This window comes from Hylobates moloch, unplaced genomic scaffold, assembly GCF_009828535.3.
Source record: "Hylobates moloch isolate HMO894 unplaced genomic scaffold, HMol_V3 SCAFFOLD_14, whole genome shotgun sequence".
Lineage (NCBI taxonomy): Eukaryota > Metazoa > Chordata > Mammalia > Primates > Hylobatidae > Hylobates > Hylobates moloch.
This window is the reverse complement of record NW_026652289.1, coordinates 1,120,105-1,143,638: the sequence shown is the minus strand read 5'-3', so window position 1 is coordinate 1,143,638 and position 23,534 is coordinate 1,120,105. Positions and strand designations below refer to the sequence as shown.

At 59.1% G+C, this 23,534-nt stretch overlaps 1 protein-coding gene across 2 annotated transcripts in view; it reads left to right on the top strand.

The window, feature by feature from the left end:
- The window catches only part of COL18A1 (collagen type XVIII alpha 1 chain), a 55,713-nt gene that overhangs the window by 6,905 nt on the left and 25,274 nt on the right, over positions 1-23,534 (top strand). For both annotated transcript variants that reach the window (XM_032174642.2, XM_032174643.2), the window contains exons 2-14: positions 7,466-8,010; positions 13,290-13,376; positions 14,853-14,912; positions 15,690-15,819; positions 16,814-16,890; positions 17,153-17,368; positions 17,726-17,752; positions 19,301-19,363; positions 19,468-19,554; positions 19,877-19,930; positions 20,110-20,268; positions 21,449-21,511; positions 22,280-22,306. In XM_032174642.2, the coding sequence (XP_032030533.1) occupies positions 7,466-8,010; positions 13,290-13,376; positions 14,853-14,912; positions 15,690-15,819; positions 16,814-16,890; positions 17,153-17,368; positions 17,726-17,752; positions 19,301-19,363; positions 19,468-19,554; positions 19,877-19,930; positions 20,110-20,268; positions 21,449-21,511; positions 22,280-22,306 (1,595 nt within the window). The remainder of the gene's footprint in view (positions 1-7,465; positions 8,011-13,289; positions 13,377-14,852; positions 14,913-15,689; positions 15,820-16,813; positions 16,891-17,152; positions 17,369-17,725; positions 17,753-19,300; positions 19,364-19,467; positions 19,555-19,876; positions 19,931-20,109; positions 20,269-21,448; positions 21,512-22,279; positions 22,307-23,534) is intronic.

Sequence of the window (23,534 nt, the reverse complement as noted above, 5' to 3'; positions counted from 1 at the left end):
TCTAGTGATGTTTTCAATTTCAGCTGTTGTACTTTTCAGTTCTATAATTTCTTTCTGGTTTCTTTCAAGGTTTTTATATTGATATTTCCATTTTTTTCATACATCACTTTCTTGACTTTCTCCACACCTTCCTTTAGTTCTTTGAGTATCTTTAAGACAGTCATTTTAAAGTCTTTGTCTAGTAGATCTGCCATCAGGTCTTTTGCAGAGACAGCTTCTGTTGATTTATTTTTCTCCTTTGAATGTGCTATACTTATCGCATTGTGCGCCTTGTGATTTTGTGTTAAAAAGTGAACATTTGAACTCAGTAATGTAGCTCTGGAAGTCAGTTTCACCCTTCACCAGTGTTCACTTTTTGTTGTTGTTGTTACTTTTTAAAAAATGTTTTGTGTCTGTGCCAGAAATCTCCCTGAGGTGTGAACTTCACGTCTTCTCGGGTCTTTTCCGAGCCTGTCCCTTTCCCTGGGTGTGTGCAGCCACTTTCTAATTTTCCTCTTACATGCTGCTGTTTTTCAATGTCCTGTTCTTTCATGTTTGGCTCCCAAAGGAGGAATAAGATAAAAATGAGGGAGAAAAAACAGTGCCAGCCCTCTAAATTCCCTTGAAGTCACTTCAGCTGGAAGGGGGAGCTTACAACAACAGAGGAAGAGTAAAACAATGGCCCCACCTCCCTGTCTGCACCTCTATGATCCCAAGCAACCTGATCAGAGCACAGGTTCTCGATGTCTGCAGGACAGGGTCCTTTTTGCCATCCTGTTTTCCCACAAGCTGTGTGGCTGCTGCTCCAGGAACTCGTGCATGGCACCTGCTATGGGAATGGGGGTGGGGGATGGATGTGTGGCTGCTATTGTGCCAAGAGCTGGGGCTTAGCTAAATTAACCACCCGTTACTGTCCAAGCCTTCCTCTGGACATTGCAAGCTTTCGGTAGACTCCAGAGTTCCAAAAGAGTTCTAAGACAAATTCTGCCCGTGTACTTGTTAATTAGGTGGGCGTTTTCCATCTGCCATTTCCTGGAGTACTCCAGAATCATTTTCGAACACATTTCTTTCTGTCAAGAAATCAAGTCTTGGCCGGGGGCAGTGGCTCACGTCTGTAATCCCAGTACTTTGGGATGCCGAGGCGTGCAGATTGCCTGAGGTCGGTAGTTCGAGACCAGCCTGACCAACATGGAGAAACCCCATCTCTACTAAAAATACAAAATTAGCTGGGTGTGGTGGTGCATGCCTGTAATCCCAGCTACTCGGGAGGCTGAGGCAGGAGAATTGCTTGAACCCAGGAGGTGGAGGTTGTGGTGAGCTGAGATCGCGCCACTGTTACTCCAGCCTGGGCAACAAGATCGAAACTCCATCTAAATAAAAAAGAAAAGAAATCAAGTCTTGAGGCATCATCATTGCTCTATCATGTGCAGGGGTCTAGCCTAGATGCCACCCAGCTACGCCAAGTGCAGGGAGAAACTCCCTATGGGCAGCATGGCTGAGTCCAGAGCTCAGAGGCTGGAGCTCTGAGAACTGGGCTGGAGCCAAACCGTGATGGAAGCCTGTAGCTCTCAGGAAGAGATAGACACCTGTGGGGGCAGAGTGACCACATTTCCAGGTTGCCCAGCCCTCGGGAGTGGCACAGTGCCCGGGCACTGGGGCAGAGGTGGATCCCGTAGTCCCTCGGTGGAAGCTCCAAAGCCTCCCGTTTTCATCTCTTCCTCTTCCCGGGATGGGATTTGGGGGATGAGGTCTTCCTGGTGGGCTGGAGTCTGTCCCAGAAGTCAGCAGCTCACCCTGGGGCCACAAGACCCTCTTAGATAAGGCAGCCCCTCGGCAAGACTCCAGCCGCACATGAGAGGGCGGAACAGAGCTCCTGAGTCCCACTCACCATGGCCACCTGCAGGGGTCAGATGGGGGCACCGTGTCCATCCCCCCCATGGGTTTGCACCAGTTTGCATATAGGTATGTAGCTTCCTATTGGTGACTGTAAGAAATTGCCGCAAATTCAGTGGCTTAAACCAGCACAGCTGTCTTACCTTTCAGTTCTGGAGGTCAGGGTCTGAAACCAGTTCACTGGGCTGAAACCAAGGTGTTGTCAGGGCTGGGTCCCTCTGGGGCTCTGGAGGAGAATCTGTTTTCTTGACTTTTCCAGCTTCTAGAGGCTGCCACTTCCCTTCACTCAAAGCCCCTTCTTCCCCCTTCAAAGCCAGCAGTGTTGGACAAGTCCTCATGGTGCCATCTTTTGTCCTTCAATTTTAAGGCTTTGTGTGGTTGGATGTGGATCATCTCCCATCTCCAGGTCCACAGCCCGAGTCCCAGCTGCAGCATCCCCTTGCCACGTAAAATTACGCTTGTGGGTTCCAGCTGTTGTGCCGTGGACGTCCTTGGGGCCATGGCTCTGCCCACCACAGTTTGTCCATGTGCACGACTGCACATGTGTACATAAGCATGGGAGTCTTACTTTGCATAAATGGGATTGCCCTGTGTCTGAAAGTTCCTCTTTCCTTTATCCTGCATCTCAGGAGTCTCCATAACTCCAGGGAGATGCCCTGGCTCTTCATGTGGTTCTGGTCTTTTCCTCAGCCCCTCTTGACTGAAGCCCTCGCAGGTATTTCTGCTTCTCTGTATAACAGATGGCCCTGCAGACACCTGCTCAGCCCCGACTGTCGGGCTCATCGTGCAGCCTCGCCTTTGTTTATCGGACACCAGCTGAGCTGCCCCGTGTGGGCCTGGCATGGGTTTTGGGTCAGCGCTGATGGTGGAGAGATTGGATGCTGTAAATATGTCTGAGTGTCAACAGGAAGTCTCCACCTGGGGACAGGGGCCCGTTTCTTAGGTTGTTTTTAGCCCTTCTGTGGGGCTCTGCAGCCTTGGGAGTTGGTGGAGGTGTTTGTTCTGAGGCCGTTTTTCTTTGATGCCAAGATGTCCCCTGGGCACTTCACTGTGTAAGTGCTACGGTGTGATGGAGTGATGATGGTGGCGCATTGAAACCCCCCAGGGGAATTCACTGTGTAAGTGCTATGGTGTGATGGAGCGATGATGGTGGTGCATTGAAACCCCCCGGGCACTTCACTGCATCAGTGCCGCAGTGTGATGGAGCGATGATAGTGGTGCGTTGATGTCCCCGGGGGAATTCACTACGTCAGTGTTACGGTGTGATGGAGCGATGATGGTGGTGCGTTGATGTCTCCGGGGGAATTCACTACGTCAGTGTTACGGTGTGATGGAGCAATGATGGTGGTGCGTTGATGTCCCCGGGGGAATTCGCTACGTCAGTGCTACGGTGTGATGGAGCGATGATGGTGGTGCGTTGATGTCCCCAGGGGAATTCACTGTGTAAGTGCTATGGTGTGATGGAGTGATGATGGTGGTGCGCTCTTCAAGCTCTGGATCAGGTTCCGGAAGCTCTGTGTGAGTCTTACTGAGGTGGTTATTTTCTCTTTTCCCAGGAAAGTGGGCTGAGAGAGGAGCCTTAGGGTCTGTCACTGGGAGCGACTCCCTCGCCTGTAGGTGCACAGCGGTTACCGGCTCGGTAGACCCCACAGGGCTGTCAGAGCGCGTCGTCCCCTCTGTCCACCAAATGGCTCTGGCTCGTGTTCGGGTCTGTTTGGCCCACGTTAGTGTTGCGGTGCTCACTTTCACAGCCATTGACCTGCTGGTTTTCCATTAGCCTTTGGTGTTATTTTAGCTAAGGTTTTTGACAAGGTGGAGCCGGGATTTTCTTGCTGCCACTGTTTTTCATCCACTTGTTTGTCTTGGGCCCACCAGTGTGGTCTGTGTGTCCTGTGCCCCGGGCGCCGAGACCGCCGGCTCGCCGGCACCTCCCCTGCTCTCTCGTGTCACTGTGGTCACTGATCGGAACTTCTGGCTTTTGTCCTTCTGCCTCTTCTGGATCGGTTGTGACCTCTGTTTAACGAGAGCCCTGCACGTGTGTGCTGGAAAGGGCGGTTCCCAGGGTCCCTGAAAGCTGTCACAGAACCACTGACGCGGCCTCCACTTGCTGGCGTGGACCTGGGCAGCCGTGCGTGTGCCACACAGAGCTCCAGGGCACTTGGTCCTGGGAGTCACAGGGCAGCTTTTGTGGCTGCACCCCGAGGTCTCAGCTACCGTGATGTGGATGCTGTGGGTTTTTGGGCTCTGAGGCCATGCTCTGGGGATGCTACAGCCCACCTGCCCTTGGCCCTCGTGGGCCCCACAGCTGCTGCGTGCGTGGATTTCTGAACAGGCCCAGGTGGAGCTGAAGGACAGACTGTGCTGGCTTCCCTGGCCTGAGGGAAACGTCCCGTCTCAGCCGTTTTCTCTTAGGGCGCCCATGGGATTGCTTTGATTTCCACTTTGCATCAAACCCTGTGTCTCGGAAGCTCTTGGGCCTCCGAGTGCTGAATTGGACATTTGCCTGAGCAACATGAAACCCACCTGGCTGGGCTTGGCCCCCCCGACTCGGCTTACCCCATGGGGGCAGGAGCAGCCCTGGCTCTGCAGGACTGGGGGGGCTGTGCGGGAGGACGGGGGGCTGGCCAGGCAGCCTTGGATCTTGTCCTCAGGAGCCCTTCAAAGGGCAGCAGAGACTCCAGGCCCTGTGCCCCGAGGAGTCAGGCTGGGCTGGTTCTGGGGAGTGGCTGGAGCACCTGGTGCTGAGCACAGGCGGGTGTCCGTGGAGTGCACGTGTCTGAGGGTCTCTGAGGGGTCTGCCCTTTTCTTCGGGGCCACGGTGGCCGTGAGGGCTGCAGGACAATGGGGATGGCCCTCGAGGACTGGCCCAGCTGGAGCCCACTCCCCTGTGGGTGAACCCCCCTCTTGGTGGAGAGCCCAGTTTGGGGAGAAGGGAGGGGCTTGTCCTGGGAGGTGTCAGACAAAGCCGAGGATGGGACTCACAGGAGACCCCCAGTCAGGCCGTGTCAGGGTGAGGCTGGGAGTGAGGGTCCTGGAAAGTCCGGCTTCTGGGAGAGGGCGCTTTGGCTCAGAGGCTGCCGCTGCAGAAGGGATGGGCGTCCCTGACCCCCTAAGATAAGGGACCCAAGGGGAGGGGCGGGGACGTTCCACACTGGGGTGAGAACAGCGGAGAGTCCCAGCCAGAGGTCCCCACTGCTCTCCTGTTGGGAGGATGCTGGCTGTGCTGTTTGTCCTGGGCATATTTAAAGGGGCCTCTGTTAACACACACAGGCCTCCAGAACCATCCACACTTCTGGCTGGCCTGATTCCTGAAGGGGAAATGGTCTTTAAAGAAGCAAGCGCCTTGATCCAAAAGGAGGTGGCCCAGCAGGAGGGGGCCGTCCTACCGCACCCAGGAAGGCTGAGCTCTCACACCCGGGAAGGCTGAGCTCTCGAAATGGGGTTCAGGCATTTGCTGTTTGATTCCAGGACATCTGAGACAGCTGGGCCCGTACCTCGGGGAGTAGAGGCTGCGCCATTCTCTGCCCATCCAGCATCTTAGGGCTGGGCGTTTGGAAGCTGACTTCTGAAGGGAGCCCCCAGGAGCTTCGTGGAGAGGAGACAGGACAGCTTTGGAAAGGGCTTTGCTGTCATAGGGGTCCCTGGGGCCGCCGGCGTAGCGTCCTGGTGCCTTCCAGCCCAGGAAGGTGGCAGCTGCCGCATCTTGCTTTCCCAATCAATGACAGAATGTTCTAGGAAGGGTGGCGGGAGGTTTCTCCAAGGTGAACTCCGGAGCAGCTGGGCGGCTGCCAGGGCCTCTGGCCCCCAGGCCGAGAGTCCTGTTTCCTGATCTTAGCACAGCCCCAGCATGGACATGTGGGGCCAGGGCACTTCTTATAAGAAAAAGGATCATTGTAACAGCTGCCATCTGGATGGATGGTGGCCTCTGTCTGAGGGGGACGTGACCGCTGGTCCCCAGAGCCCAGGCTCAGCCCGTTGGGAGCCCTCTGCCCCTAGCCTCGGGGTGCAGGCACCGGGCCAGGCTGTTGTCCACAGAGCCCATTGTCCACTCTGCGCCCAGCCCTGCTTCCAGTTGGCATGAGGGTGGGGCCCACAGGGAGTCCAGGCCGCCACACCGCCTCGTGCTGGAGTCAGGGCCTTGTGGGGCAGCGATGGCGCTGGAGGTGCCCACGGCGTGTGCCAGGGGCCGGGGGAGTCTGCACACTTGTTTCCGTTGGTTCTGTGAGCTCTTTGGAGGCGCTGCTTCCCTCGTGATGTCCAGGCTGAGCACTTCTTCCCTCGTGTCCTGTCCCAGGTCAGCCTAGCCCGGCCACAGGGCCATCAGCTCCCCACCCCACAGGTACATGCACACGTCACAGGCGCTCGCCCCCGCCTTCCTCAGGACGCCTAGGCTTCAGCAGCCCCTTCCTACAGGAGCACCCAACCAGGAGTCGGCCCGCCGCACAAGCGTCCCAGAGTAACCGTTACGCTCTTGGAAGCCGACCATATCCAGCCTGTCCGGGGTCTCAGGGTCTCCGGACTAGGGCCTTGGGGCAAGTCCCTGGCCCAGACTATGGCTGCAAAGCCCAGGCTCTGCCGGGCACGGCAGGTGTGCTGGGAAGTCACTCTGAGCAGGGTCTGCCCTTCAGTGGGTGCTGCCCTCCTCCCGTGGGCAGTAAACAAGGTGTGAGAACTCCGGGCACCGGGGCTGCGTCCTGGCTTGGGTCCCCTGGGAGAGGGATGGGCAGGGCTCCTTCTGACCCTGGGCTGCTGAGGTGAAGTGAGGTCAAGCTCCGCCTGGGCAGGAATGAGAAGAGTGAGTCACCCGGCGCTATGGGGCATCTGCACGGAGCAGCGGGGCTGGTGGGGAGACTGTGGCATGTTGGCAGGTATGTCAGGCATGCAGCCCCTCCAAGGGGTGATTGTGGCCCCAAGGGGAATCAGCATGGAGGGTGGGGAGACACAGCTTGTCCTTGCCACATGAGGCACCTGGCCCAGCGGGTGAGCCGGCGCCCCTGACAGCGCTGGGGGAAATCCCGCACCGTGTCCTCAGATGCCACGCAGAGCCTCAGCTGAGGCAGCCGCTCTGGGTGAGGCCCCGTAGCCAAGGCTTCGAAGAACATTGGGGTGTGGAGTCAGCCTGCCTCCCTCCCCTGCGGTGGAGCAGTGGCTTCACAGTGGAGGCCAGGCTGGGGTGCTCCAGCAGGGTCAGAGTGGGCGGGCGGGGCACAGGGCTGAGCGGGAAGTCTGCCAGCCCCAGCCCCTCACGGCTCCTTGCTCCAGGGCGAGTGTCGGCCAGTCCCTGGCCCCTTGTCCCCACTGGCTCTGCCCATCCCTGCTCAAAGCACGGAACGGGGCCTGTGGACACCATGTCCCCTGCAGACAGGTTTCCGCATGGAGCACGCCCGTTTGGGAATGAGTGAACCAGGGTGGCCATTGGGTGGCCGATGGGTGGCTGAGCCCAGGGGATCAGGGCAGGCTGCCAGGTGCGTGGAGGGCCCTCCCAGACTCAGTTTCCCCTTTCTGCCCCTGCCTGGCTGCCTCTCCAGGCCGTGTCGGTGGCCCCTGGTTCCATCCTGCACAGCCACCTCACCGGCTGTCTTTCTTTTTGCAGAGCGCGTCAGCGAGGAGGTGGGGCTGCTGCAGCTCCTTGGGGACCCCCCGCCCCAGCAGGTCTCCCAGACGGATGACCCCGACGTCGGGCTGGCCTACGTCTTTGGGCCAGATGCCAACAGTGGCCAAGTGGCCCGGTACCACTTCCCCAGCCTCTTCTTCCGCGACTTCTCACTGCTGTTCCACATCCGGCCAGCCACAGAGGGCCCGGGGGTGCTGTTTGCCATCACGGACTCGGCGCAGGCCGTGGTCTTGCTGGGCGTGAAGCTCTCTGGAGTGCAGGACGGGCACCAGGACATCTCCCTGCTCTACACGGAACCAGGTGCGGGCCAGACCCACACAGCCGCCAGCTTCCGGCTCCCCGCCTTCATCGGCCAGTGGACACACTTAGCACTCAGCGTGGAGGGTGGCTATGTGGCCCTCTACGTGGACTGTGAGGAGTTCCAGAGAATGCCGCTTGCTCGGTCCTCACGGGGCCTGGAGCTGGAGCCTGGCGCCGGGCTCTTCGTGGCTCAGGCGGGAGGAGCGGACCCTGACAAGTTCCAGGTAACCCCCACTGTGCCATCGCTGGGGGACTGGAGCAGCCGGGGTGGGGTAGGGTGGGGGTGGCCACTGGGACAGGGGTGGAGCTGTGGCTGGAAGAGGAGAGCCCCCATCCCAGCTGTGGTCAGCCCTGGCCTCTGGCGCAGGCCTCCCGGGTTCTTGGCCGGCCTGGCTGGGGTGGCATTCACTTTCTTGGCTCTCTGGCTCCTGCGCCCCCAGGAAGGGTCGCCCTGGGCTTCCATGGTTTCTCTGAGACCCCGAGGCCCAGCCCAGGAGGGCCCCCTTTGAACGACTTTGTAACTAGACATCCACTCCAGCCGTGACCCCGTGACCCAAAGACACCCCCAGGCCTGTGCCAAGCCCCATGGTGAAGTGGGGCTCCTGGCCTCTGACTGGCCGGTCGGGTGAGTGGGGACCGAGTCCAGGCCCAGCCACACGCCTCGTGGCCCCATGCAGAATGAAAGTTGGGGTCCTTGTTAAAAACGATGAATGATCCAAAGCTGGTGGCAGCAGGGTGTTGATCCCAGCAGGGTTCTCTTGTGGTAGCTGCACACCCGCTGGGACCAGGGGCTCAGGGCGGCCCTGCAGGTCAGCACCTTTAACAAAGAGTACAGCAACCCCAGGCCTGTGAGACTCCACTTCGGAGCACGTGGTGGGAGTCCCCCAGCGGTGAACGCACGTGGCCGTCTCCACCTGAGTCTCCGGGAAGTCCCTCCAGTGGACCTTCATTTCTTGGGGTTGGGGGAGCAGACAGGTCCCTAAACCCATGTGGGGTCTGTGTCCGAAGCCCCTGCATTTCTGGCAACCTTTGGCTGGGAACAGCCACGTAGGTGACCTCAGCTGGCACTGTCTCACAAGTCCCTGAATTCTAACATTCAAGCCGGCCTGCAGCTGGGACGCCCCCCCCTGGCAGGCCACAGGGGACAGAAGGTTAATTATTGCCCAGACAAGGGCTGTTTGTTTGAAGTTGTTCTAAGTCCTGGTGTCCGGGGGTTCTGAAAGCTGACCTTTCACCTTTGGCAGGAACTTTTAACCCTCAGAGCTCAGGAGCTGCTAGGACATTGACACCAAACTGGTCCTCTTTGTTTTCCTCTTGGTCACAAACACGATTACCGGGAAAGAAGTCAGAGTCATCCCTCCAGTGAGAGGCAACTTGTTGTGTGAATCCCCAGCCATTTCTTGGTGGAATAAAGTTGCCCACAAGTGCCGTACATCTTTAACACTGTTAGGAAAAGCGGCTAAGTGCCGAGAGCTCGGTACGTGGGTGCACAGCTGTGCCCCAATGGCGCTAAGGAGAGCCAGGCTGCCGCCCTGCGGTGAGGGCCTCCTCATCAGCGAAGTCCCATGTGTAGGAAAAGGGGGTCTGGGTGTTTAATTTTGCGTTTCTTGGACTGTTAGTGAAGACAGACTTTCAGTTTGTCACTTGTTTATTGTCTGTTTGTATTTCTTCCTTTGTGACTGACCGGTTTATGTTCTTTGTGGTTTTCGATGGGCCCAACTCTCAGTGATTTATACAAACTCCTTATATATAAAACAAACTGCTCTTTGGTTTTGCATGCTGCAGATTTTATTTCTACCTTGTCATTTGCCTTTTTACCTTGTCTTTCTTTTTTTTGGACCACTGGGATTGGATATGTGGGTTTTTTTGTGTTTTTCTTTTTTTTTAGATGGAGTCTCGCTCTGTTGCCCAGGCTGGAGTGCAATGGGGTGATCTTGGCTCACTGCAACCTCTACCTCCCAGGTTCATGCGATTCTCCTGCCTCAGCCTCCCAGGTAGCTGGGATTACAGGCACGTGCCACCATGCCTGGCTAATTTTTGTATTTTTAGTAGAGATGGGGTTTCACCATATTGGTCAGGCTGGTCTCGAACTCCCGACCTCAGGTGATCCACCCGCCTCAGCCTCTCAAAATGCTGGGATTGGCCGGGCGCGGCGGCTCACGCTTGTAATCCCAGCACTTTGGGAGGCCGAGGCGGGCGGATCACGAGGTCAGGAGATCGAGACCACGGTGAAACCCCGTCTCTACTAAAAATACAAAAAATTAGCTGGGCGTGGTGGCGGGCGCCTGTAGTCCCAGCTACTCGGAGAGGCTGAGGCAGGAGAATGGCGTGAACCTGGGAGGCGGAGCTTGCAGTGAGCCGAGATTGCGCCACTGCACTCCAGCCTGGGCGACAGAGCGAGACTCCGTCTCAAGGAGAAAAAAAAAAAAAAATGCTGGGATTACAGGCATGAGCCACTGTACCCGGCTGGGATTTGATGTGTTTATGTGGTTAAATCTGGCCTGGAGAAGACACTATGACTTACAACAGCCCAGTAAAACCTTGGAAGGTCAGAGCTGGAACAGGAGGGAGCTAGAGGGCCCTGGGTCTGGCCCTGGGCTGGGACCCTGCTGGGCCTGGGTGGTGTGCTGCAGGCTGTGTGCTGCTGGGTCTGCGTGGCTCACTGTGGGCCGTGTGCTCCTGGGTGTGGGTGGCGTGCTATGGGTCTCGTGCTCCTGGGCGTGGGTGGCGTGCTGCAGGCCGTGTGCTTCTGGGCGTGGGTGGCGCGCTGCAGGCCGTGTGCTCCTGGGTGTGGGTGGCGCACTGCAGGCCGTGTGCTGAGGGCTGTGTTGGTTGATGTCTTTGTCAGGTCCCTGCAGGCCTCAGGTGTCAGGAACTTTCTCTTTGGGTCTTAGATGAGATTCCAGCTGGGAAGAGGAGAAGCATGCTTGTGTGGTAGAGAAGAAGACAGAATTGTTCAGCACAAGATTTTCTCAGACTTCTGAATTGAGATACTTGGGAAAGAAACATTCAAGTTGTGTGACTCATAATTTTTGGCAGGAGCAAGCACAGAGCTTTGGGAGCAGGGAGGAAACCGAGGCTTCCTCCTCAGCCTCTCCACAAGGCTGCATCGGCCCCGGCGCTGCCACAGATGGTGCCTGGGACCCCCGGCCGCAGCTGGGTCCAACAGAGCCCTCCGGAGCATTGTGTTCCTCGTCGTAAGAGTCCTTGGGCATTGTTGGTCTTTTCAGGTTCACTTTCTTGAGTCGGGTTTGTCGGTGGCCGTCTCCCGGGAAATCATGCACCCCCCAGCTGCTGCTGTTGCCTTGAATGTCATTTCCAGCTGTGTCCTGATTTCCAGGGCGCTGAGGCTGCAGCGTGTCAGGAAGCATTTTACATGCTCTTCCCTCACGGAATTCCTGTGATCTCTGTTTAGGGTGTCTCCAGATTTCATAACTTTCAGTCCTAAGTCCTTTAAATATTTGCAATGGGCCTGTGGCTTTTGCACTAGTGCCTCCTGCCCCACCCCTGGAGCCAGTGGCTGCCACGGGCTCAGAGCTTCTCTGCCCTCTGTAGCCGCCCCCGACCCAGGCACCCTGTAGCCCCATGCAGGAGGCATCGGCCCCTCGGGGGCACCCTCAGGAGAGTGCTGTAGCCACCTGTCGGGGTGTCAGGGCCTCACGGGCCTCTCTGGACAGTGCATGTCTGTGTGGGGATCGGGTGTCAGGAATGCCCAGTCCCTCCCCGACACCAAGACCACCCAAGATGCACCCCCTGCCCGGGCTGCCCCATTGGAGAAGTGCAGTTTTTTGTTTGTTTGTTTGTTTTTGAGATGGAGTCTCGCTCTGTCGCCCAGGCTGTAGTGTAGTGGCGCGATCTCGGCTGACTACAAGCTCTGCCTCCGTGGGTTCACGCCATTCTCCTGCCTCAGCCTCCCAAGTAGCTGGGACTGCAGGCGCCCGCCACCACACCTGGCTAATTTTTTGTATTATTAGTAGAGATGGGGTTTCACCGTGGTCTCAATCTCCTGACCTCGTGATCCACCCATCTCGGCCTCCCAAAGTGCTGGGATTACAGGCGTGAGCCACCGCGCCCGGCCAAAGCACAGTTCTCTAGAATTCAACCCCAGCTCCTCCCTGGGCCTGACCTGGGGGCTCTTGAATGTGAAGGTTCAGCTGCTAGGCTGCTGCCCCGCCCCCACGCTGTAGGTCCTGGTGGACGGTGGACCCTGGAGCCCACGGTGCTGCTCCTGGCCGACCCGGGGGCACTGTGGGCAATGCCCTCCCCTGCAGTGTGACGCTGAGAACCACCGGTGCGCTCCGTGACGCTGAGAGCCACCGGTGTGCTCCCTGACACTGAGAGCCGCCAGTGCGCTCTGTGACGCTGAGAGCTGCTGGTGCGTTCTCTGGGAAACCTGTGCACACCCAGGGGGCCCATGGGGTCCACACCCCCCCATGCATGAGCCCAAACACACGTGCATACATGATTTCATGTTTGCACACGTGTCCATGCAGATGCATGCTCTCACGCACATGTGCCCACACACTCAGCACTCACACCCCATCCTGCAGGCTCAGGCCCCACTCCTGAGCCACCTGCCTGGGCCTTGGGGGCCCAGCCGGTGTGGGGAGCCCCAGGCTCCAGCTGGCCTCGCTTGGCTCTGAAATCTAGGCCAGGATGCAGAACCCGCAGTGCGGCCAGTGGAGCCCCGGTACTGTGTGCGGCCCCCACCTGGCAGCCCCTTTTCCTGCCAAAGCCCTTCCCAGTGTCCTCTCCCCCGGGGCGAGCTGCTCGCTTGAGGCTTAGGACGTTGCGCCCTCCTGTGTCCCTGCCCAGCGTCCCTGGCCTGCGTCTCACGAGGCACTGCCAGCAGCGCCAGGGCCCCAGAGGGCAGGGGCAGGCACCCTGGCACTCAGCCCAGGACTGAGGATACCGGAGGGAGTGGTGGGTGGGTGGGTGAGTGAGAGATCGGCTCCGGACGGAATGGGCACAGAGATCCAGGAAACTCCCCCATATCTGCAGCGTTTCTGTCCTTGGCTTCTGGGTTTTGTTTTTTATGAAAAGGTGAAGTTCAAAGAAAGCAAAGCCGTGGTGCTGCCTTGGTTGGTCCGAGTCGGGAGATGAGGCCGCCTGGTGCCTGTGTAAAGCTCCTAGGACTTGGGGTTGGGGGACTTGACCTGCAGCCCCTCGAATCTGCCCCTGTCTCCCAGGCCTTGGATCGAGCCACACCCGCTGTGGTTCTAAACCCGCAGCCCATCAGCCGCCTCAGATGAGCCGAGTCTGAGGAAGCAGCTTCCGCCCAGCCAGGTGCTTTCCACACGACAGCACCCAGGATGCCCCTGGGTCGCACCACGTCTTCCTACCATGAGGCATACCGCACCCCCAGGGAGGCTGCCCGAGACCCCTTCCTCTCTGAGACTCTCCTGCCCTCTGTGGGCCCCCCAAAATCTGGAGCTCAGGCAGCGCCGGGGTTGCCGCTGCCGCCTCAGGACTGCTGGTGACCCCTTTCCCTGTCTGCATTTAGGGGATGATCGCTGAGCTGAAGGTGCGCGGGGACCCCCAGGTGAGCCCCATGCACTGCCTGGACGAGGAAGGCGATGACTCAGATGGGGTGAGTGACATCTGGGGCCCGGGAGGGGTCTCCCCTCAATCCCTGGCACGCGGAGTTCAGGGCCAAGGGCTATGACAGGAAAAGTCCCAAAATACACCACGTGGGGCACTGGGAAGCTGCAATACCATTTCTATGCTCTCCTGTAGCACCTCAGAGCCCTTCCTTGCCCTGAACTTTCCCGTAAAAACAAATACAAAGCATAATATGAACACCAGAAACCACCTCCATGGCAGCTGGTGAGACAGAGGATGTGAGGCAGCTCAGCACAGTGTGTGTGTGTGTCTGTGTCTGTGTGGTGTGTCTGTGTCTTGTGTGTTGTGTGTGTATGTGTGGTGTGTCTTGTGTGTTGTGTGTGTGTGTTGTGTGTGTCTGTGTGGTGTGTCTGTCTTGTGTGTCGTGTGTGTCTGTGGTGTGTCTCTGTGTGTTTGTGTGTAGTGTGTCTCTGTGGTGTGTCTCTATGTGGTGTGTCTCTGGTGTGTCTATCTTGTGTGTTGTGTGTGGATGTGTGCATGTTTATGTGTTTTTGTGTGTGTTTCTGCGTGGTGTGTGTCTCTGTCTTGTGTGTTGTGTCTGCATGTCTGCATGGTGCGTGTGTCTCTGTGTCTGTGTGTTGTGTAGCGTGTGTGTTGTTGGGGTGTGTGGAATCACGTGGTACCCAAGGGGAGACTCCGCCAGCCCCAGGCGTGAGGAATAGGAGGGAATTCTCACTCAGGGGCCCAGATCACAACGTGCCCCATGTGGACATGGACCCACAGCCTTGCTCCTGGGTGGCGTGGGCAGGAGACACCGTGGCTGGACTGTGGGCAGCATGTGCACATCCATGTTACTTTCATGTTTTTTCTATATTTTGCCCGATAAGTCCATTGTTTTTGCCTGGAACATGTCAGAAGATGCCAGATTGTTCACATGGCGGCCATGACAAGGCTGTGCCCTGGTACAGCTTGCTGGGTGCTGGGGGTCGCCGAGGCGCCGCACCCCTCCCCTGGCCTGTCTTGCCCTCAGGGGTCAGTAGTGGTCCCTGAGGATGTTTCTCCTCTGGGTTTTCATGAAGTTTAAAACGTACCGCCGCCTTGGCACGTGTTCGGCCCAGGCCTGGGCCCAGCGGGCCCTGCGCTGGGGAAACCTGTGCGGGCAGCATCTGTGGTGCAGCCTCCTCCAGGGCAGGGCTCCGGCCGGAAGAGAGGAGCGCATTCCCCCTCCCACCTCCACATGTCTGACCACCGGCCGAGGCAGGTTCAGAAGCGTCACTGTCCTCGACCCGATTGGACATGACTTACTGAAGCTCAGATGGTGCCTGGGCAGGGAAGGCCAGTGTGCCCACCCCAACGGCCCCTCCGAGAGCACCAGAGAGGGCTGGACGAGGCGACAGGGGGCCGGGAGGAGGCAAGAGCAGCCTCCTTTGCTTCCCAGGCCTGCTGGGCTCGGGGCCTGGCCTGGCTGCCATCTCTCCAGCCTTTCCCTTTTCAAACTCCTCAGGCATCCGGAGACTTTGGCAGCGGGCTTGGGGACGCCCGGGAGCTTCTCAGGGAGGAGATGGTGAGTAGCCGGACGGGGCCCAGCCCCGCCTGCAGGGTCCCGGGAGAGCCCCTCCCAGCAGTGGGGTGCACACGCAGGTGTGGCTCCAAGAGCCCCCTCTATGCCATGAAGACATATTCATGGCTGGGAACAGGGATGCGGGATGCTGGGCTGGGCAGACGCTAGGCCCTGCCTGGCCGCCGCGTGTCTCTGGTGAGAGGATGTTCCTTTAAAACGAGGTCCTGCCCTGCACATTCCTTGGTCTTTGAGGCAACCTTGGCCTTCCGTTCGCCCCATCCCTCTGTTAGCTCGTGGGTGGCCACCAGGGAATGAACGGGTGTGTGAGTCTGATGACTAGGAGGAGAAGGCAGTGCAGGGAGCTTGCGGAAGGCTTTCCCCAGCTGGGGCCACCTGAGGAAACACAGGAGGGGCGGGGAGTGGGGAGGCCCCAGGACTGAGGCGCTTTCCGTTAGAGACGGGTGTGGGGACGTGTTCCCTGTGGGGACCCTCTGCAGGTTCACGTCAGCTTCCCAGCATGGCCTGTCGGGCGCCAGGAGTCCTCTGTGGTGATGGCAGGCGCAGTCCTGGGTCCTGGGGAGCCGGGGAGCCCACAGGCGGCCACACCCCTGCGGCCCACAGAAGGAAGCCCCTTGCACGCAGCCCTGGAGCGCCCTCCTGTTTCAGAGGATTTTTCTTTATCTTTCTTGCAATCTTAAGTATTTCATTTCACAAACCAAGCAAGTCTCCCCCGGGCATCTGCCGGCTGAATAACAGGCCACCTTCCCTCTCCTCCTCTAGGGCGCGGCCCTAAAACCCAGGCTCCCCACGCCACCCCCGGTCACCACTCCACCCTTGGCTGGAGGCAGCAGCACGGAAGATTCCAGAAGTGAAGGAATCGAGGAGCAGACCACGGTGACTTCGTTAGGAGGTAAAGCTCTTTTCTGGATGTGGGGTGTGTGTGGTGTGTAACATGCGTATTTGTGTGATGGTGAGGTATGTGTGTGATCTATGGTGTGTGTAGTGTGTGTTGTATATGGTCATGTGTGTGTAATATGTGGCACGTGTTTGTGTGAAATATGTGGCAGGTGTTTGATGTGTGGTGTGTGGTATGCATGTTTGTGACGTGTGTTTACGTGATGTGTGTGTAGTGTGTATGGTGCATGCATGTGTGGGTGTGTGGTGTGTGCATAGTGTGATGTGTGCAGAATGGCGTGTGTATTGTGTGTGGTGTGTGTGTTGCGTGTAGTGTACGTGTGGTGTGCAGTGCACGTTGTGTGTTGTATGTGTAGTGTGTATTGTGTGTGGTGTGTGTGTGGTATGTGTGTTGCGTGTAGTGTACGTGTGGTGTGCGGTGCACGTTGTGTGTTGTATGTGTAGTGTGTATTGTGTGTGTGTGATGTGCATGTGTAATGTACATGTGTGTGATGTGTGTGTATTATGTGTAGTGTGTGTGTGTGTGTGAGGCAGGTGGGGAGATGCCGAGGCCCGGATGGTGGCTCTGGGTACAGGCTCTGGGTGTTCACTGTGCTTCTCTTGCAGGATTTCTGTTGGTTTTCATTTTTATTTTAATTAAAAGTTAAGAAGGAAAAACGAAAAGGGACAAAGCATGCTGGGTGATCAGAAGGCATTCTGGGGGGCCAGGGTCTCTTGTAACAAATTCAGGAAGCATCTCCCAGGTTTCAGCTGTCATCGGCTTAGATGGCCAGACTGGCCTCACTGTTGATTTTAAATTCTGTCTCCCTGTTGCCTGTGCCTGGGAGCCAGAGCCCAGGGGAGTGCAGCTTGAGGCTGGGGATCTGATGGTGTCCAGCCGGGCTCCAGGACTGAAAGCGTTTGGGCTGCCGGGGCCGTCTGGGGTGCCGAGAGCAGAGCTGGGGCCACCCGGGGGGGCTGACAGTGGCCACCTCTGCTTCTCTTCCCAGCTCAGACACTTCCTGGCTCAGATTCTGTCTCCACGTGGGACGGGAGTGTCCGGAACCCTGGGGGCCGCATGAAAGAGGTAAGGCCACTTCCCCGTGCTCCTGAACCATTCCGAACCAGAGGACCTGTGGCCTTTTGGGCCACTCACTGGTGAGCCCTGATGAAGCCCCTCTGTGCCCGCGCCTCCTTTGTGCCCAGCACTTGGTGCCAGCATGCGTCCACCCTGCGTGTCCACCGTGGGAAGCAGCCCAGCCTGGGACTCTGGAGGGCACAGCGGGACACACGGGCAGGGTGTGTGGGACCCCACCCCAGCCCGGGCCCTGTGTTCTGTTTATTCCCAGGGCGGCCTGAAGGGGCAGAAAGGGGAGCCAGGTGTTCCAGGCCCACCTGGCCGAGCAGGCCCCCCAGGATCCCCATGCCTGCCTGGTCCCCCGGGTCTCCCGTGCCCAGTGAGTCCCCTGGGTCCTGCAGGCCCAGCGTTGCAACCTGTCCCCGGACCACAAGGACCCCCAGGGCCTCCGGGGAGGGACGGCACCCCTGGAAGGGACGGCGAGCCGGTGAGTCCTCGCGCCTCCCCTGCAGTCAGGCCCCATCTGGAGGTGGGGGCTTGGGCAGGACGGGGAGAGGCTGCGGCCGACATGGGAGTGAGCTGAGCTGGGATCGGAGCAGGTCAGCAGCCTCCTTGGGCCCACCATTGCTCGGGGTTGGTGCTGGAAGGTGGTCAGACGTGGGAGGTGGAGCTGCTCAGACACAGCCCTTGTGGGTGTGAGGAGGCTCCTGGCGCGGGTGCGAGCACATCGGGAAAGACGTCTTTGCCACCTCGTGGGGAGCATGGGGTGCATTTCCGTGTACAGACTGTAGGTGGGGCCGGAGGTGTCATTTCCCATCACTAATGACTTCTCTTGCATCCCCAGGGCGACCCTGGTGAAGACGGAAAGCCGGTAAGTCTGCTTTTCTTTCTGACCCCCGTGTTATCTGTGATGTTTGCTTAGACCCCAGGGCTTTGCTGCCAGTGACACTCTTTTTAAACGCCACCCAGTGAGGAGACTGTGCAGCAAAACCATTCTGAAAACGGAGTTTTGTAAAGAAGAGTGTAACTGTTGATGGGAAATAGCAGTTATGCATTTGTGTTGAAACATTTAGGCCACAACTACCATGAAGAAGGAAAGGAAGTGAGAAAAGGCAGAGCTTCCAAACCCTTAGAGGGAAAACGCACAGCAAAGAGAAAGGAGGTCGGGTGGGGGGGGTGGGTGCAAGACGGGAGAAGCACGGAGCAACCTGAGACTGTGAAGTCAGAGCTTCTGTCTCAAAACGCGCAGTTCAGATTTTAAAAATCAGGAAACAGTTTCCAAGCACAGTAAAATGACGTGATAGACCGCAAATAAAGATCTGAGAACTGCCTGCCCAGCAAATGTAACACTCGGCAGAAAGTGGGGCTGTCACGAGCACTGGACAGGAGGGTTCAAGTTAAAAACAGTCTAGAAGGTCTGAAAGGACAGGGAGGGCATCTCATGGTGCCCACCTAACGGTCATTACCGACCGCCTGGCACCCCACAGCCAAGCTGCCTGCGATGAGGACCATGGCAGACAAAGCGGGACAGTCGGCGGGGGGTGGCACGGGGCCCACCCACTGCAACAGGGTGCACACACGCGTGTGTGTGAGTGTGGGGTGAGGATCCACGGGGCCCACCCACAGGGTACACACACGTGTGTGTGTGTGAATGAGTGTGAGACTGCATGTGAGTGTGCATGTGTGTGTGTGTGTGTGAATGTGTGTGTGAGAATGCATGTGTGTGTGTGGGGTGAGGATCCACACGTACACATACCACACATGCACACACAGCATATATCACCACACATTACACACCACATGTGGACACGTGCATACACCACACATTACACACACCACACGTGGATACACTTGCACACACACTACACGTGTGCACACACACCACACGTGGACACATGCACATACGCCACACACATGCACACACCACATTACACACACCACACGTGGACACACATTAACACACGCCACAGATTACACATACCACACGTGGATACACACATACACGTACCACATGTGCACACATACGCACACCATGCATTATGCACACCGTACATGCACACTCACACGTCACACATACATATCACATGCAAACACCACACTCCTCACACACACACCATGCATACCACAAGCACACACACGTATGTAACACCCAAGCACCAGCTGTTGTGGAGGCCTTCGGGGTACCTGCCGTGACCTCCCGAGGGATGCTCCCCGCAGCTTCCCCCAGGCATGGCTGGCGAGATGGGCCCAGGCGGTAGACAGTCTGCTGGGCCTGGCGCCCTACTTTCCGGGCCCTGGAGACTCCCCTGAAGGGCTCAGCTCCCTTCCGTCCCCTGCTTGGGGAAGGACCACTGAGGGTGCTGGGTGCGGCCCATGGTGGTGCCTTCCCTGAGCGGGGCCCCCGGCTGCTGTGTTCCAGGGCGACACTGGGCCACAGGGCTTCCCCGGGACTCCAGGGGACATAGGCCCCAAGGGCGACAAGGTGAGTCTCTGGCTGGGTGGGGGCCCCTTCCTGTGTTGGCCCTTGGCCCAAGGTGGGGGCTGTGTGTGTGCCCAGGGTGTGACGGGCTTGTCTTGTGTTCCCAGGGAGACCCTGGGGTTGGAGAGAGAGGGCCCCCAGGACCCCAAGGGCCTCCGGGGCCCCCAGGACCCTCCTTCAGACACGACAAGCTGGTGAGTCTTGCCCTTGGCTTCCTGCGACCCGGGGTCTGCCCTCCTCAAAAGCAGGCCCTGCCTCTGGGAGGGCACCTGGCCCAGGAGTATCAGCTCCACGCTCAGGGGCTTGCGTGGGGTCTCGGCTGAGCTGAGGGGTCACAGGTGTGGTGGGAGCCCCCATCCACCTGCCTTCAGGCTTCTCTGGGGGCAACAGAGGGGCTGTGGTTTCTCAGCTCCTTGTAGAAACAGCTCGATATGCAGCTTGCGGGGCCGGGGCCAGGAGTAGGCCAGGTGGGGGGCCGAGCTCAGGGCAACGCGTCTCTCCGGCTCTTTTCCTCAGACCTTCATTGACATGGAGGGATCTGGCTTCGGTGGCGATCTGGAGGCCCTGCGGGTGAGTGGCCCTTAACCTGTGGCGCTGCCCGACGTCTGTGCCCGTGAGGAACAGGCCATGGACCCCCGAGATTCAGCTGGGGTCCTGTGGGGGGTGGGGATGAGGCTCGGTTTGGGGGTGGTGGTCATCCCTGGTGGGTGCCACATGGGCTGTGACTATCTGTGTTCACCCACGTCCAGGGTCCTCGAGGCTTCCCTGGACCCCCCGGACCCCCTGGTGTCCCAGGCCTGCCCGGCGAGCCAGGCCGCTTTGGGGTGAACAGCTCCGACATCCCAGGGCCCGCCGGCCTTCCTGGTGTGCCTGGGCGCGAGGGTCCCCCCGGGTTTCCCGGCCTCCCGGTAAGTCCTGCCTCCCACCGTCAGTGTCGGGAGCCCTGTCTGCTGGGAGTGGGGGATGAACACCCCACATGGGAGCCCCTGCCCCGCCTCAGGCCTCCCCAGTCCCCACCCCCTCACCTCATCTCCTCTGGGAGCTGGCGGGCGGTTGCTGACTCGGGGCCGCCCTGGGGTGTGCGGAGGCACCTGAGTGGGCACCCCGTGGTTCTGGGGGTGCTGACCAGTGGGAGTGACCACAAGCAAGGCCTCCGACCTCTCTGGCCCCGTGGGTCCATGGACTGCACAAAGGGCATCTCCATGAGCAATTCCCATGGGTGGGTGTGGGAGGGCCAAGGTCAGCATTGCTGGAGAGCCAGGGGAGGGAGGAGCCTGCTTGGCCAACGTGGCTTGTGGGGTCCCAGGGCCCCATGGCAGGCTCCCCACCGGCTCTGCCACACATGACAGGCAGCAGGTCATGACGGGCAGCGGGTGCCTGCCCCACCGGCTCTGCCACACGTGATGGGCAGCAGGTTATGATGGCAGCAGGTGCCTGCCCCACCGGCTCTGCCACACGTGATGGGCAGCAGGTCATGATGGGCAGCAGGTCATGATGGGCAGCAGGTGCAGACGTGGCTGCTGTAATTGGGTCGCGCTGCACTGGCATCCTGTGGCCTGGGGTCACTTGGTAGCATGCCATGGCGTGCAGGGCAGGGAGTGTGGGGTTAGGTCACCCATGACACGCCCCTGCCTCTGTAACAGTCCCTACCTGAGCCAGCCAACCCTACCAATGGGCGTTCGCTGTCACCGTCGGCTCTGAGGCCTCTCTGGGTGCCACATGGCAAGTGCTCCCCAGGATCCATTCTAAGGGGCAATTTGGGCTTAAAGAACATGCCTAATCCATATTCATACATGTGGCCAGACAGCCTCTCAGAGGGAGCAGCGGTTACCCCAGCCCTGGTGTGCAAGCGTCTTCCCGCCATGGTGCTGTCGGCCCTGCCATCTCATCCTGCCAATGTGGCCGTGAAACTGTGGACTACGCAGGCTATGGGGTCTCCCGTGAGCCCTGGGACTCTGGTCCTGTGTCTGGGGAACGTTCTGTGTCCTGCCTTCGAGAATCCTGTGGAAGCCCAGATAACCTGTTAACCCAGAAATCGTTTTAGTGGCCGAATGCCATCAAGACCCACTATGCTCTGCTCTCCCCCAGGGACCCCCAGGCCCTCCGGGAAGAGAAGGGCCCCCAGGAAGGACTGGGCAGAAAGGCAGCCTGGTAAGTCTTCCCTCAAGTCCAGGGTGAGTGGGGCCCAGCACCACACCATGTGGCCCGGGTCTGGGGGTGCCTGGTGACGCCCGTGAAGGGGAAATGCCAGGAATAGCCCCCCCATCACAGCCCCACAGCCTGGGGCCTCGGGCTCTGGAGGTCACCCTGACCTGGGCAGCTGGGGCTTGGGTAGAAGTTCATAACCCTGTGGTGATGACTGGACTCACGGGTTTTAAGAACATGGGTGCCCCGCGAGATCTGAGATCTTACTCCAAGTTTCCACATTGGTTATGGGGCAGTGGCCATGAGTCTCTGTCGGACTGACGCAAGGAGCCGGGGCCCTGGGCGTTTGTGGGTGGACCTGGTGGGAGGCGCCTGCGTCCGGCCCCCTGGGAAGGGGTCTCCAGCGTGACCTCAGATGAGAGCTGCGCTGCTTGGACTGAGCAGGGGACGCGGGCTGTAAATGCCCGTCGCTGCTCTAAGCCTGTGGCTGAGCTGAAGGGCCCTCCTTGGGGAGGCATCCAGGCCCCAGGCCCCACGTGGAGCCAGGTCCAGCATTGGGATCAGGCTTGGCGTTCCTTGTGGCTTCCCTTTCAGGACCCCAACCACACCAGAAAGGGGGATGACAGCGGCAACAGCCTCAGAAACTGTTAAACCAGCACAGGCAGCAAAGCAGGGACCCAGATCGGGGCACAGTTCCTGGCAGGGCGATATGCCTTCCTCTGTCCACTGTGCTGCGGGTCTGATTTTGTCATAATCCTGCTCTTTTCCGTACAGGGTGAAGCAGGCGCCCCAGGACATAAGGTACAAGCAGAATCCCTGGCACACCAGTCCCCTGCCCCTGGTGCCCGCTCAGTGCTCGGACAAAAGAGGGTGGAGGCCCCACGGTCGAGGGAGTGAGCTCTCCTGGGGCTGGCCTTCACCCCCACTCCTGCCATCTGTCCATCCGTCCTGCCGGAATCGCTGGCAGCGGCCTCTGTCACTGTGGCGAGGTGGCTTCCGCCGAGCTCTGGTCTGCCGGTGAACTGAGGGCAGACGCGCCCTGGAAGCTGAGCTCATCTGGAAACAAGCTCCCTGTGGCAAGCACGATAAAACAGCTCCGGGAGCTTCGGGAGGAGGGGCTGGGCCACAGCAGGTGCAGAGGCTGCCTGCGGCCTGGGGAGGGCCCTGAGCTGGGCCCCCCAACATCCCCCCATAGGGGAGCCCCATCCACCCATCCCGCAGGCTCATGAGCGTCTGGGGGCACTCGGAGGGAGCGCTGAAGGCAGCCGGGGTGTCCTTGGCAGCCCTGGCCTGGCCCAGAGTCTGCTCAGACCTTCTGGACTCAGGGCAGCCGCTCTCCATGGACCCTGCCCTCCTTCGGGCAGCCTGAGGTCTGGGCCACAGCCTGCTTGACCAGACAGTTTGACACCCCCACAACGACCCACTTCCTCCTCCTGTTCTTCGGGAGTGGAGCTGGAGGACGAGTCAGAACCCTGCAGAGGAGGGGCTGGGAGCCGAGCCTGGGCCTCCAGTCGGCATCTGTACTGACCCTACCACAGACGCCCCCAGAGGTGCCCTTGATCTGTACTGACCCCACCACAGATGCCCCCGGAGGTGCCCTCGAACTGTGCCGACCCCACCACAGACGCCCCCGGAGGTGCCCTCGATCTGTGCCGACCCCACCACAGACGCCCCTGGAGGCCCCTCGAGGATCCAGGCCTCCGCGGGCCGCCCACTCGAATCATGTCCAAAACATCAGGAGCTCCTCACCTTGGGCTGGATGGCGTTGGCACTAATGGGGAACTTCCCCAGAGCACGGCCAAGCTCCGGGATGGGGGTGATAAGGGAAGGAAGGCCAGTGGGGAGAGGAGTGAGGAAGAGGACAGCTGTGAGTCAGGTGGTGAGAGCACCCGGAGGGGCTGAGAGGACATGGGCTGGGAGTGAATGCATGTGCACACACACACCTCTCCAGCATATGTACGCACACACACACCTCTCCAGCATATGTACACACACACACACCTCTCCAGCATATGTACACACTCACCTC